Source organism: Arachis ipaensis, chromosome B03, assembly GCF_000816755.2.
Source record: "Arachis ipaensis cultivar K30076 chromosome B03, Araip1.1, whole genome shotgun sequence".
Taxonomy (NCBI): Eukaryota; Viridiplantae; Streptophyta; class Magnoliopsida; order Fabales; family Fabaceae; genus Arachis; species Arachis ipaensis.
The window spans coordinates 125,599,955-125,616,576 of record NC_029787.2 but is presented as its reverse complement, the minus strand read 5'-3'; the positions used below and the strand labels follow the sequence as shown (position 1 = coordinate 125,616,576).

The 16,622-nt window shown below is 33.5% G+C and overlaps 1 protein-coding gene across 1 annotated transcript; it reads left to right on the top strand.

The window, feature by feature from the left end:
* LOC107633831 (MLP-like protein 423) lies at positions 15,822 to 16,620 on the top strand (the record flags this gene model as incomplete). Its single annotated transcript, XM_021117444.1, has 2 exons — positions 15,822 to 16,088; positions 16,358 to 16,620. Coding segments are annotated over exons 1-2 (453 nt in total), but the record flags the coding sequence as incomplete, so codon positions are not given.

Genomic DNA, 16,622 nt, shown 5'->3' with positions numbered 1-16,622 from the left:
TCAGATTTAATATAATCAAAACTCGACTTTACTTGGCCTATTTTCATCTAACTACAACCTACAAAGTTTATAAAAAAGATAATTTGACAAAAATAAGGTGAAATCAAAATAGGTATAGAAGACATTTTTTATTTGCTATATGTCAATTTGGGGTTTGGAAGTCTTCCCCCTTCTTCCCGATTTCCTAAATTTAATAAGGTTCGCAATCCACGTTAAGCAGCGCCGAAGTGTACGTAAATCAAATCAAAAAGTAAATAAAGTTTGGGAAAAATCATTTTCTATTGTGATAAGTATGAATGACGTGGCATCAATAATATGTTGGAATAAATTAATTTCAATAACTCAGATCATTCATATTGAATCACCAAAAATATATCATAATGCGGAAGCGTACCTTTATTCATAAGAGTTAGAAATTGATGGAAGAATTTGGATCTTGTGGTTCTTTCAATCTTCTTCAACCAAAGCCTTCTGTATTCCTAGGAGGCTGAACTGCAACTCTTTTGATGGAGAAAGAGTAACAAAGACGGTTTTGGTATATTGGGGACCGAAACCCTGAAAGCCTATTTATATTTGAGCATGGCACCCATTAAATCCTTAAACCCAAATAAAATAATATCTAAAGTCCAAAAGATAATATATTTAAAATCTAAAAGATAATTATCTAAGGAACAAAAGATAATATCCGATTTTATTCTCATTTAATTCCAAATCAAAAAGTAATAATGACTTATTCAATTTAGTATTTATAACAATAAATGAGATCAACATTATATAAGTCATTTAATTTGAAATAGCATAATTTGTGATTATAATTAATATATGTATTGCCCACAAATAAATTAGGAAATTAAAATAATTTCCTAACAATCTCCCACTTGGGCTATACATGTATTCTTTCTTGATATAATCACATCTTATAAACTTTATGCACGTATCTGAATGCTATTTCTCTCATTACTTTAACAATCTGGTCCGTCTCATACATTAGATATGGAACTACCGTAGCTTTTATCACATTAATTGCCGTGACTAAACCACGCCAATCACTATCCTAATATACTTAACGACATAGATCAAAGTTGGATGAATAATATGGAAATTACATGCCAAGTGATCTCATGCGTGTCTATTTTCAGCTAGTCCAACTTTATTGAGATCAAACACAATACAAATATTGCAAAATGAACATTTCACATGAAATAAACCATCAACTTAATTCTGCAGAAAAATAACTCAATATCTGTCATAGGACATATAGCATAAAATAAACTCCCACTAAACTAAGGCATCACAAACATTGACACCCATTCAAGCAGTGTGCTCATGAAAGACTTTAGGGATCAATCCCTTAGTTAATGGGTCTGCTAGCATATATTATGTTCCTATATGTTCTATGAAAATATGTTTTTCTTGAATTTTCTCCTTGACAACTAAGAACTTGATGTCTATATGCTTTGATTTTGTCAAGCTCTTATAGTTGTTGGAGTATAAAACTGCTGACTTGTTGTCACAGAATATCTTTAATGGCTTTTCAATGTCATCTACTATATGAAGCTCAATGACAAAGTTTCGCAACCATATGCCATGTTTGGATGCCTCAAAGCAAGCAACATATTCTGCCTCCATTATTGAGGAAGCTACAAGAGTCTATTTGTTAGACTTTCATGCAATAGCTCCTCCAGCCAAAATGAAGATACAGCCTGAAGTAGAGCGTCTACTGTCTTGGCATCCCGCAAAATCAGAATCAGAATACTCAATGATCTCCAAATTTTTCGATCTCCGATAAGTAAGCATGTAATCCTTTGTTCTCTTCAGATAACGCATTACGCGTTTAACAGCTATCCAATGATCCATGCCCGGATTGCTCAAGTATCTACCCAATACTCTCACTATAAACGATATATCGGGACGTGTGCAGACTTGAGCATACATTAAGCTCCCTAGTGCTGATGCATAAGGTTTATCATGCATTGCTGTCCTTTAAAGATCATTTTTAGGGCATTGCTTGAGACTGCACTTGTCTCCTTTAGCCACGGGTGTGTCCATCGGTTTACAACCTTCCATGCCATATCTACTTAAAATCTTTTCGATATAGTTCTTTTGTGATAATCCAAGAATACCTTGAGAGCGATCTCTTAGTATCTCGATTCCTAATACAAAAAAGGCATCACCAAGATCTTTCATTTCGAATTTGTTCGATAGAAATTTCTTAGTTTCATGCAACAAGCCTATATCGTTACTGGCAAGTAGAATGTCATCAACATATAAGACCAAAAAAATGTATTTATTCCCACTGAACTTGCGGTATACACACTCATCTATGATATTTACCTCAAAACCGTATGAGGTAATGACTTGATGAAACTTGTGATACCATTGACGGGAAGCTTGTTTGAGACCATAGATGAATTTCTTTAACTTACAAACCATAGATTTTGAATCACCTGATGTAAAATGTTCTAGTTGTACCATATACATCGTTTTATCAATGTCACCATTGAGAAACGCTGTCTTTACATCCATCTGATGTAGCTCCAAGTCAAAATGAGCTACTAGTGCCATTATGGTTCTAAAAGAGTCTTTTGATGATACTGGAGAGAAAGTCTCTTTGTACTCTATGCCTTCCTTTTGAGTGAAGCCTTTAGCGACTAGACAAGCTTTATATTTCTCGACATTACCCTTAGAATCCCTTTTGGTTTTAAATATCCATTTACAACCAATTGGTTTCACACCTTCAGGTAATTCTACGAGATCCCAAACGTCATTGTCTTTCATAGACTTCATCTCTTCTTTCATAGCATCGATCCACTTTTCAAAGTTAGAACTTTGCATGGCTTGAAGAAAATTTATTGGGTCATTTTCTATCAAACCAATGCCATCCTCATGTTCTTGGAGATAGACTACATATTCATCCGAAATTGTACTTCTTCTTTCTCTTATGGATCTCCTTAATGGCACTTCTTGAGGTTGTTGAGCTTGCTGTATGGGTTGGGGTTGAGGAGGATTCTCATTATTTTCCTGTACTGTAGCAGTATCTTGAGCAACAATAATATTCTCATTGTTCTCTTGTACTGTAACTGGATCTACAGTAAGATTCTCATTGTGCTCTTGTACTGTAACTGTATCTTGAACAGTAATAGGCACAAGGACCTGATCATTGTCAGTTACAGAATCATCATCAAAAGCAACATTTCTAATATTTCTTCCCCCCCCCCCAAACTCAACATCCTCAAGAAATCTCGCATTTTCCGTCTCAAAAATAGACCTTGATGCAGGATTGTAAAACTTGTACCCCCGTGAACGCTCAGCGTAACCAACAAAGTAGCAACTAATTGTCCTTGAGTCCAATTTTCTTTCATGCGGCCTATAAGGTCGTGCCTCAGCTGGACATCCCCAAATATGCAAATTCTTTATACTGGGCATTTTTCCAGTCCAAATTTTATATGGGGTTTTGTTAACTTCTTTGCTTGGTACCCTATTAAGGATGTACACTGCGGTCTTTAAGGCTTCTCCCCAGAGTGATTCAAGCAAGGAAGAATGACTAATCATACTTCTCACCATGTCTTTAAGAGTTCGGTTCCTTCGCTCTGCAACACCATTCATGCTAGGTTTGCCTGGCATGGTGTATTGCGGAGCAATACCACACTCCTCTAGGAAAAGAGCAAAAGGCCCAGGACGTTGCTCACCTGAACCGTCATATCTTCCGTAGTATTCACCACCACGATCAGATTTGACAGCTTTAATTTTCTTTCCAAGTTGAAGTTCAACTTCAGCTTTGAAAGACTTGAAAACATCCAAGGCTTGAGACTTTTCATGAATTAAATATAGATACCCGTAACGAGAGTAATCATCTATGAACGTAATAAAGTACCGTTGTCCATTCCAAGAGACAGTAGGGAATGGGCCACATATATCGGTATGTATCAGTTCTAAGACATCTTTAGTTCTTTCGGCACCTAATTTCCTTTCGTTTGTCCTTTTCCCCTTTATGCACTCAATGCAGACTTCAAAGTCTGCCAAATTTAGGGGTCCAATAATTTCATCCGACACGAGCCTCTGAATTCTCTGTTTAGAGATATGACCTAGGCGTTTGTGCCATAATGATGCCGAATTCTCATTTTGTTTTCGTTTTGTACCCTTTTGCAGTATTTTATTATTATAGGAATTTAAGTCCATCCTATATAGATTATCCACCAAATGACCAGAGTAAATATTATTCGAATTATAGAAGAGACTGACTTTATTGTCTCCGAACGAACAAAAATGACCTAATTTGTCCAAACGAGAAACAGAAACCAAATTCCGTCTAAATGACGGTACATAAAATGTCTCTAATAAATCCAAGTAAAATCCACTCGTGGAACATAATCTAAAGGTTCCTATAGCTTCGACTGCAACTATATTGCCGTCTGCCACATAGATGTATCTTTCAGCATCACTTGGCGGTCGGCTCCACAGGCAACCCTGCATAGTAACACTTACATGAGTAGTAGCAGCAGAATCTACCCACCAAGTATCAACAGGTGCATAAATTAAACTAGCCTCGGAACAAACGAAAGTAAGAATTATACCCTTCTTTACACGCCAGGTGGCATATTTGGTACAATCCTTCTTCATGTGTCCCACCTTCTTACAGAAGAAACAGGTTGAAACTTGATCCTGTTTCTTAGCCTTTTTCTGCTGAGAAGGCACATCCGTAATGGTATTACGCTTTCTTTTATACTGAGAAGATGAAGCCATGTGAGCACTTTCAGTCTTATCTTGCTGTAGCCTCTCTTCTTCTTGCACACAGTGAGATATAAGCTCATTTAAGGACCAAGTGTCCTTCAGAGTGTTATAACTCACTTTGAATTGTCCAAAGTGTGCAGGAAGGGAAATCAAAATGAAATGCACGATTAAATCTTCAGACAACTCTAACTTTAGTGCTTTCAATTTTGAAGCAAGATGAGACATTTTCATAATGTACTCCCTTATGTTCCCTTTACCTTTATACCTCATGGAGACAAGTTTGCTCAAAAGACTACTTGCCTCCGCCTTTTCATTCTTAGTAAAGAATTTTTCAACATCTTTCAGGAATTGTTTAGCATCTTTATCCTTAGTAATTGAGTCTCGAAATGCCTCAGGAATTGAGCGTTTCATGATCATAATGCTCATTCGATTGGATCTCTCCCACTTCTCTATTTTAACCTCATTGAGATTTTCCGGACTGGAAGTGGGTTTCTCCTCTCGAAGAGCTATATCTAGATCCATACAATCAAAGACAATCTCCACGGTATCCTTCCAAACTTTAAAGTTTGAACCATTCAGCATAGGAATACTGCTAATTTGTGCAGAAATATTGGTAGCTAAAGCCATAGTTTCTGGTTTGGAACAAATAAACATGCAGTAAACATTAGTCAAATAATGGAAAAAAATCCATATTGAGATATCTAGAACAACATTAATTTTCAATCTTTGGATAGAAAAATTAACTGTAAGTGATACTCTCATTGCAGTAATCAAATATTGTCAAAATTTCTATCACACATTAAGTGCATGTTTGGGCGCCATTATTTTGTTAAAAAAGGATCTTTTTTCAATGAAAAAAGATCTTTTTTTATTTTTTAACGTGTTTGGCAAATTTCTAGTAGTAAAAGTAAAAGCACTAGTAAAATAAAAAAAAAAAGATCTTTTTTGAGAAGCTGTAATTTACATCTTTTTTTAAAAGATCTTTTTTCCTTAAAAAAAAGATGTTTTTCATGTAATAAATGAACAAAAAAAATACTTTTATACTGTTATACCCAAACATAATTGATAGATAAAAAGACCTTTTTACATGAGATATCCAAACATAAAATTACTTTTACTTCTCTATAAGATCTTTTAAAAAAAGATAACTCAAAAAAAGATCTTTTTTTAAAAGCTCACCCAAACAAGCCCTAAGCCTTTCTTTGGACCGACTTAATGCGCACATGGAAACTTAAACTTCGCAACCTATTTATTACCGCATATATTTTCTATTAATTGGCCAAACAATAACCTTCCTTTGGGCCGATTATTGACCGCATAATTAATAGAAAATAAACAAAAGTGTGCAATGCTTATTATTTGGCCAAACAATAAACTTCCTTTGGGTCGATTATTGTCCGCATAAATAATAAGTATTACTTTATTCTTAATTAGTTACCCAAACATGTATTTACAATGAATGTGTATGTAATTCGGCCAAATATAGGCCTTCCTTTGGGCTGATCAATATTCGCATGAAATTACATAACATCACAATCCTTATGTTTTGAATAAATCAATTTTCACAAAAGAGGCTACTTTGGCAGCATAATATTTAATCAATTTATTCTAAAACCAAATCTTTATAAAATAGATGAGTATACTAATCCAAATTATTACCAGTTTCTTTATGTAACAAAAAAATATTTAAATTCCAAAAGGAATTAAATCTTAATAGTATCCTTTTGATCCTTAAAAAAAAACATAATTATAACTAAAACATATTCATGTACCAAAAGAATTTTTTTTTTATCCATTAAAATTAAAATTAATCATTATATAAATTAATTGCCAAATTAATATCGTATAATTATATACATATATAAATATACCTTTACTGTATAACCAAACAATTAATGTCCATCAACATACATACATATTAGTACGTCTTTAATCATAAGTTGAAAAATCATACTGCATCAGTAGACATACTAATTAATATATATACATACATATGACACACGATGCATATGGAAACAATTTCACGAAGCTTGCAGCAATTTTATATGTAATGTAAATAACGCATATGTATGTATATTGATCGAATAAAATAAAGTCAAATATTTTCAATGATTAAATTATGGATGGCTCTGATACTATTTGTTGGAATAAATTAATTTCAATAACCCAAATCATCTGTATTGAATCACGAAAAATATATCATAATGTGAAAGCATACCTTTACTCATAAGAGTTAGAAATTGATGGAAGAATTTGGATCTTGTGATTCGAGAGCTGATTTGTTGGTCCCAACTATCTTTAGGACTAACGTTAATCCTTTAGTCTAATTTTTAATTTAAACTGTTAGATCATTTTAATATTATATCTAATGGTGTAGATTAAATATAAATTTATATATTTAATTTTATTAAATACTCCCTAATATTTAATGTTTTTACAAATAAACCTTTTCATCTTTTATTATTTTTTTGCAGATGGGTCTCTTCTTCTTCTGATTTTCTTCTTCTTCTTCTTCTTATTCACCATTGCAATGAATCCTTCTTCACCACTGCAATGAACTCCGGCACTAACAGCAACTACCAGGGTCTGGATTTGTCTTCCTCTTATTATTTGTTTTGCAGATGGGTCTCTTCCTCTTCTGATTTTCTTCTTCTTCTTCTTATTCACCATTGCAATGAACCCTTCTTCACCACTGCAATGAACCCCGGCACTAACAGCAACTAACAGGGTCTGGATCGAGACTACCCATGAACGCATGCAAGTGTCAGATCCTGGATCGACATTATTCCGCACTCCTGCTCACCCCGCCACCAAAATTTGTGATGTTCTTCTCGTCTGGATGGTCATCGACGTCGTGTGATGTTTTTCGAGGAGGAGGTATTTTTCATCGAAGCTGTCTCACATACATACACAGAGACCCAAAAAAGAAGAAACATGAAAAAAAAGGAAAAAAATGTTTGCTGAAGAGAATGGCCTCAAAGGAGACCCACAACTTCCAACCATTTGTCAAGCATCAAAGTCGTTCCTTACTTCCCCAAATAAGGTTTTCATTTTTTTTTCTTTTTTTCTTACAACATTTTTTTTTATATTTTTTAGAATAACATAAAAAAATATTTTATTGTAATTTCTTTAATTTTTTAACCTTCTTCATCAATAGATCTATAGCTGTGGCTGTTTGGCTTCATAAGATGCTTAGAAATCTGAAATTGATGGTGTGCTTCACAAAAGATCAATGAAAAGACATGTATGAGACCAACTATAAGCTAATAGAATAAATCTAGCCATGGAACAAAAAAAGTCAGTAAATAATCTTGCATTTTTCTTAATGTTGTTGAAACTTATGGTTGAGCAGGACATAATTAAACTTTGTTAATTGGAGGGAGTGGGTGAAGGATTGTTGATAAACTTTTTTAATAACTAATTGATGTTAAAAATACATTCATAAAAATACTCATATCTCTTTAAAAAGAGTTACTTAATGATAATAATTGAACTTATTTAACAGGGTAAATATGTATGATGTCAATTTTTACTCAATTTAATGTCAAGTATGGCATATATTGTCCTATTTTATGCATCGAATAGCTTGTATTCACTCCTAGATATTGTTTGTATGCTTACGGAGAAAATGATTGTGAAACTAATGGAAAAAATTAAGCAAATAGAATCCTAGGAAGACTATTTATAGCTCAAAATATGTTCATACCATATAGAAAATAATGTTAGCACTATGGTTAGGACAACAATAAAGAAAAAGTGATTTTACTAGAATTGGTTTTACTAGAATTGAGTGAAAAAATTTGTATTAAAAATTTGAATGCTTCTGGAGATAGTTGTGATAAATATAACATGTGCTTGTATAATAAGAAAACTGTCAGAGTTCTTTCTAAAGAGTTCATTAATGAGAAGAATCAAATCTCCTTATTTATGAGTGAAGGGTGTTTTCTTATATGGTAACTGGGTTGATTTTAATAGTTACTTCATGTCTTCATGAAAAGTCCTAGAAATATCCCTGATTGTTTTAAAATTTAGCTTATAAAAAATATAGAGTTGGTTTAAACTTAAGAAATGGCTCAAATATAATGAAGATAACATATATTAGCTCAAATAAGTAATACACATGCATATATACATTAAGTCAAGTTATGAGCCAACTGGTTAAATCAGTATTTATTCAAATTCCACTTACTAATATATGGATCCAATTTCTTAAACTATTAATGAGTTTAGCTCAAAGGAGCTCACGGAAGCAGTTCCATTAAATTAAACTTATGAGTTAGCCAAACTTGTTAGAATAAATGTGTTAAAGTAGTTTTATATTTTATAGTAGAGTAAAATATTTTTTACATATGTGAGTTGAATTTATACTTGAGATTAAAGTAGAAAAAAGAAGTTACAATATTCATAAATTTAGTGTGTTGTGTTGAATTTATACTTGAGATTAAAGTAAATTTTTTTTATATATGTGATGCCTTGGTGTGAGATGGAGCAATTTATGCCGAGGCATGAGTTCTTTGATAATTGGAATGTCAATAAAAGTACGGAACCATGAGTTAAGCGCATTGACTATGCATCAATAAGGTTGATGGCCACAACTTCCTCAACTATTCCAATCCAGTATGGAAGCTAGCCATAGCAATGTCCGCAAAGCCAATGTTATCACCTCCAAAAAAGCGTTTTTCCTCAAGTCCAACTTCAAGCCTCTTCAGATTCTCTCGAGCTTCTTCTGCTGCCTTCTGTTGCTCTTCTCCTACCTTGGAAAACGCCACCACAACTGTTGAATTTATACTTGAGATTAAAGTAATTTTTTTTTATATATGTGAGTTGAATTTATACTGCAACTTCCGTAACCACCCTTTTTTTTTCAGTTTTCTAAATTTGAATTTTGAAATTGGACATATTAAAATTTGAAATTTAAAGTATAAAATTTAACAGTTAGAGTAACGTCCAGGTATTTTAAAAAATTGAATGCTCATTAATGTGATAACAAGTTTCTGTATTTGATATTGAATTAAATTTTTTTCTGAATTAAATGTAATAAAATCTCGGGATATCTCAATTAATTTCACTTGATTTGTTTCCTGTAATTGTTCCTTTATAAAATTCATAACGGCCAGCCAGTTGTAAATCCTATTTGTTGTCAACCAACCTAATCTTGTCGGCAGTATATTTTACAATTTCAATGGCCACTGCAGAGAATGTCACTGCAGTTGCACCTGATTCGGTCTCAAATTCTAAGTAAATAAATTTACTTTTCATCAATTTCAATATTTACGTGATAGTAAATGTTTCTAATATTTGGTTGCAGGTTTGAAGCTGACCCTTTTATGCGTATAAATGGTGTGGAATTTGTTGCAACGAGTGCAACCCCTACGCAAGACCCGACATCGCCGCAACTGCAGAATATTTCTATAGATGAGTTATTTCGTGCAATTGAAGTATGTTAGCCATTAGATTATATTAATCCAATAATCCAAAGGAATAAAATCATTTAAATAAGTCTCCACTTCCGACTTGATTAGCCATTAATGTAGACCTTGGTGCTGTTTATTTACAGGACTTGAGGAGAGATGTGAAGGAGCTAGGAGAGCTAAAGAAGTCTATGGAAGAACTAACTAAGGCTTCTGGAAACATAGAGAGATCACTCAAGGTGATGGAGTTTAAGTTGTACCATAATGAAGATAAGTGCAAAGACCATGATGAGTACAACACAAACCTACCTCCCAAAGATTCAGTCAGCAACGTTGATTTTACTCAGCAAAGTATAGACAGGAACCCAATGATGACACCAGTCGCTGATCCACCATTGAGAAAGAGGTTGAGATGCAGCCCCGCACAACTCGACAATGATGTCACCATTGATATCTCTGATGTCGAAGATGATGCCACTATATCAGATAAGCATGAATCGAGGTTGTCTCGGGCATCACAATCTTCACGACTTAACAACATTAAAGGAAAGTGCATTGTCAACCCTCAACTTAGAACCAAGGCTAAGTCTACAGCTTTCCTTGCCAGCAATTACTGCAGGACATTGCCGACTAAGGTAATGGAACCTTGGTTATTGAAACTTTATCTTCAACTATTTTTTACTTGCTAGCTTAACCTCAAACCTCATTGCATTATTTTTACCTAAAAATTGGATGAATTTCATATTCTAATGGTTATTTCACAGGTTGAATCCTCATTGACTCGAGGAAAATTGCTCACCTCCCCTTCTCCTAATATGCGAGTTGCTAAGATGACAAAGACAGGGGATGCCACATTATTTTCTGTTCCACGTCGACTTCCTACTTATACGCAACAATGAGTTGCTCTTAAGAAATCATGAAGCGCGCCCAGTTGGCGCCGCCCCATTTCTTGAAGCAAATGCGGCAAATCATAACCCCAGAAGAGGTAAATGGCAAGGTTTGGGTAATAAGAAAAATTATGGAAGAAAAATGAATTATGTTCACAAGAAAGGATCTCACCAGAAGTGGGATAAAGAAAGGAATAATGAGCAAAATAAATCAATTAAGGATAAATATTTCTGTTGTGGTGGAAATGGCCATTGATCACGTACCTGTCGTACCCCAAGGCACCTAGTCGATCTTTATGAAGCATCTTTGAAAAAAGACGACAAAGAAAATGAAACAAATTTTGTTTCAAATAATATTAAAAATTTCACCATCCATTATGATATATCTAATTTTTTTGAGGATCCTGAAGGAAATATTGGTCATTTGATCAATGATGGAATAGTTTAATATGTGTTTGTTAAGTATTCATGTGAATAAATAATGTAAGAAATTTCTTGTTAAGTTTTATGCATTTAAATTTCAAAATTACTGAATGTGCCAAGATAATAGTAATAATAAAATTTTTAGTATATACTATACTTCTTAGAAAAATATTTTCAATCAAGAAAATAATTTTACTGCGTAAATATTTTTACTCATTTTATTATTATTTATTTTTGAAGAAAATGGTAAAGACATATGGTGAAGATATTTGCCTTACAGATAGTGCAATTTTGCACATCATTCTCAAAAGTAATATATATTTTACCCATATTGTGCCAAAAGAATAATATGTTAATACTATTATTGGCCAGGGTAATGTGATAGAAGGCTCCGGAAGAGATATAATTTTGTTTCCTGGAGGAACAAAATTCATATAAATAATGCACTATTGTCTACTAAGTCTCTAAAAAACTTATTGAGTTTTAAAGATATTCGCAGAAATAGATATCATATTGAGACAATGAATGAGAAAAATCATGAGTACTTGTATATCACAACCCATGATTCAAATAAAAAGGTTATATTAGAAAAGTTACCCTCACTTTCATCTGGGTTGTATTATATTAAAATTATTACAATTGAATCACATGCCATTGTAAACCAGAAGTTTACTAGCCCAAATGAATTTATAATTTGGCACGACCGATTGGGTCATCCGCGAACAACTATGATGCGGAGAATTATTGAAAACTCTCATAGACATTCACTAAAGAACCAAAATATTCTTAAATCTAGTGAATTTTGTTGTGTTGCATGTTCTCAGTGGAAGTTAATTTTAAGGTCATCACCAGTAAAAATTTGATTTGAGTTTCCTGAATTCCTAGAAAGGATTCAAGACGATATACGTAGACCTATTCATCCACCATGTGGATCTTTTAGATATTTTATGGTCCTAATAGACGCATCTTCGAGATGGTCACATGTGTGTTTATTGTCTTCTCGCAACCTGGCGTTTGCGAGATTACTGGCTCAAATTATTCGATTAAAACCACAATTTTCAGAAAATCCAATCAAAGCAATTCGTCTTGATAATGCTGATGAATTTACTTCCCAAGCATTTGATGCTTATTGTATGGCTAATGGAATAAGTGTTGAACATCCAGTAGCTTATGTTCACACACAAAATGGGTTAGCAGAATCACTTATTAAACGCCTCCAATTAATTGCTAGACCCTTACTTATGAGAACAAATCTCCCAACCTCAACTTGGGGGCATGCTATTTTACATGCTGCAGCACTTATTCATTTGAAGCTAACGAGTTACCATCAATTCTCTCCTATGCAATTAGCTTTTGGCCAGCAGTCAAATATTTCTCATTTAAGAATATTTGAGTGTGTGATATATGTTCCCATTGTACCACCTCGCACCAAAATAGGACTCCAAAGAAAATTGGGGATATATGTTGGATATGATTCTCTCTCTATAGTGAGGTATCTCGAGATACAAACTGGAGATGTATTTAAAGCCCGGTTTGCGGATTGTCATTTTGATAAATCAAAATTTTCAACATTAGAGGGAGAGAATAAACTTCCTGAAAAGGAACTTAATTGGAAAGCATCATCTTTGATGCATTTAGATCCTCAATCAGGGCAATGTGAACTAGAAGTTCAAAAGATTATATATTTGCAAAGAATAGCAAATGAATTGCCTGATGCATTTTTCGATACAAATAGCATAACCAAATCTTATATACCAGCGGAAAATGCTCCAATTCGAATTGATGTCCCAGTAGGACAAGTAGCCACTGAAGCAAATTCACGCCAGAAGCGTGGCAGGCCTGTCGGTTCCAAAGACAAAAATTCTCAAAAAAGAAAAGAGGTAAATACGATCCCTGTTGAAAAAGTCATAGTAGAGACATCTGCAGTTGTCCAAAATTCTTATATAGTTTTAACGTCAGAAGACATTCAGGTACCTGAAAATTGTGAAAATGACGAGATCTCGATAAATTATGTCTTTACAAGACAGATATGGGACCGAAATAAGACAATTGTCAATGAAATATTTGCATATAATGTGGCATTAAATATCATGCATGAAAGTAAGGATCTTGAGCCAAGATCAGTCGAAGAATGTCGACAAAAGAATGATTGGCCAAAATGGGAAGAAACCATGAAGGTTGAGTTAGACTCACTTGCAAAACGTGAAGTCTTTGGACCTGTAGTCCGTACACCAGAAGATGTAAAACCTGTTGGATACCGATGGGTATTTGTGAGAAAACGAAATGAGAAAAATGAAGTTGTGCGCTACAAAGCCCGACTTGTGGTACAAGGTTTCTCACAAAGACCCGGTATAGATTATGAAGAAATGTATTCCCCTTTAGTGGATGCGATAACATTGTGTTATTTTGTCAGTTTATCCGCATATCATAAACTACATATGCATTTAATGAATGTGGTAACAGCTTATTTATACGGCTCATTAGATCGTGATATCTATATGAAAGTCCCTAAAGCACCGAAGATATCTAAACCATCCAATGAATATTCGCAGGGATTATACTCAGTTAAATTGCAAAGATCTTTATATGGTCTAAAGCAATCTGAACGAATGTGGTATAATTGTCTTATTGAGTATCTGACCAAAAATAAATTTAAGAATGATGATATCTGCTCATATATTTTCATAAAGAAATCTGCATATGGATTCATTATAATTGCTATGTACGTCGATGATTTAAATATCAGTAGAACTCTTGAAGAGATTCCAAAAATTATAAAAACTCTAAAAGAAGAGTTTGAGATGAAAGATCTTGGAAAAACTAAATTCTGTCTCGACCTGCAGATCGAGCACACAACAAATGGGATCTTCATTCGTCAAACAACATACACAGAAAAGATCTTGAAGAGATTTTATATAGATATGTCACATCCATTAAGTACCCCCAATGATCGTAAGATTTTTAGATGTGAATAAGGATCAATTCCGTCCTAAGGAAGAAAATGAATATATCCTTGGTCGTGAAGTACCATATCTTAGTGCCATTGGAGCACTAATGTATCTTGCTAATAATACACATCCCGATATATCATTTGCTGCGAATTTACTAGCAAGGTATAGTTCCTCTCCAACCAGAAGACATTGGAATGGAATTAAATAAATCTTTTGATATCTTCGAGGAACGGTTGACATGGGATTATATTATCCATATGAATCCAAGTCACAATTAGTTGGCTATGCAGATGTTGGATACTTGTCTGATCCACATAAAGGGAGATCTCAAACAGGATATCTATTCACATATGGTGGTACAACTATATCATGGAGGTCCACGAAACAGACAATAATTGCAGCAACATCCTCTAATCATGTTGAAATACTAGGGATTCATGAAGCAAGTCGTGAGTGTTTTGGCTTAGAAATTTGATTCAATATATTATGTCATCATGTGGATTAATTGATCAAAAGATAGCTCTGACTGTCCTGTTTGAAGATAATACAGCATGCATTGCTCAACTTAAGGGTGGATACATCAAAGGAGATAGAACAAAGCATATTTTTCCCAAATTCTTCTTCACTCACAATCTTCAAAATCAAGGCACAATTAATGTCCAACAGCAATCAAGTGATAATCTGGTAGATTTATTTACAAAGTCACTCCCAAAATCCTCCTTTGAAAAATTGGTACATCATATTGGGGTGCGTCGATTTTGAGATGTTAAATGATGTCGACAAGAGGGAAAGACTGTACTGTTTTTTCTTTGGTCAGGTTTTTTCCCATTGGATTTTTCTTGACAAGATTTTTAACGAGGCAGTCCCCATCACAAAGGATATTATACTCTTTTTCCTTCACTAACGTTTTTTCCCATTGAATTTTTCTTTAATAAGGTTTTAATGAGGCATAATGCTAAATGGTCATCCAAGGGGGAGTGTTGTGATAAGTATGAATGATGTGGATGACCATTAATAACATGAGTGGCTCAATATTTTCATGGTAGAATACTCATATTACCAAGAAAACTTACATTTAATAAATGTTAAAAATATGGACCCTATATATATTTAAATAGGGGTATGATACGAAGCAATACACAACTACAATCAATAACAATTTTTTTTTCTATTTATATTGTTGTAAAACATCCAAATGTGTCCGTACTTGGACTCGCCATTATTCATAAAAAAAAAATGAAACTAACATTTTATCCATAAAAAATGAATATAGTATGATAAAAATACTCAAAAAAATCTAAAAAACTAACTACAATATAAACCAACTAAACCAACCGTTATAATAATTTTCGATAAAAATCTTTTTATTGGTCACACTTGAACCGTTTCCATTGTTATATATGTGCAAATCTTTTAGTACGTTCTCATAAGTCACAACAATTCTCTCCCCCCGCTCTCTCGCTCTCTTATTTTTCTTCTTGAGTTGATATAAGCAATGGCTGGTGTTGTTGGAAAGCTTGAGGCAGAAATGGAGGTGAAATCAAATGCAGACAAGTTCTGGAGTGCTATCAGGGATTTTGCAACCATATTCCCAAAGACTTCACCATCTATTTACAAAGGCACTCACATTATTCAGGGTGATGGCAAGGCTCCGGGCTCTCTCATGAAAGTAACTTTAGACTTAGGCATGTAATGTCTTCCTTTTTTTAATTAATTTTGATATATTTACATAACATAGAATATTTTGCTTATTAACTTCTTATAATCAGTCAAACTTAATTATTTTATTTACATCATAATATATAATTATACGCATTATTAGAACCATATATATACTATACCTTTTCTAGACAAGTATTAATAAAATTTAAAATAAGCAATAAAATGAGATTTATGTTATTTGTATTTTTCATCAATAATTCTTTTTTTTTTTTTTGGGTCTCTCTCTTTCCAGGCCATGAACTTGATGTGAAGACAGTTACAGAAAGGATTGAAGATGTTGATGATGCAAAGAGGACAATAATTTATAGTGTGATTGATGGTGACCTCCTTAAGTACTTGAAGAGTTACAAGGGATATATTAGTGTAACACCAAAGGGGGATAATAATGGAAGCATTGTGAAATGGTGGTGTGAGTATGAAAAGGCTAGCCAAGAGGTTCCTGAACCTATTTTAATAAAAGAATTTGCTTACAAGATCTTCCCAAATGTTGATGACTA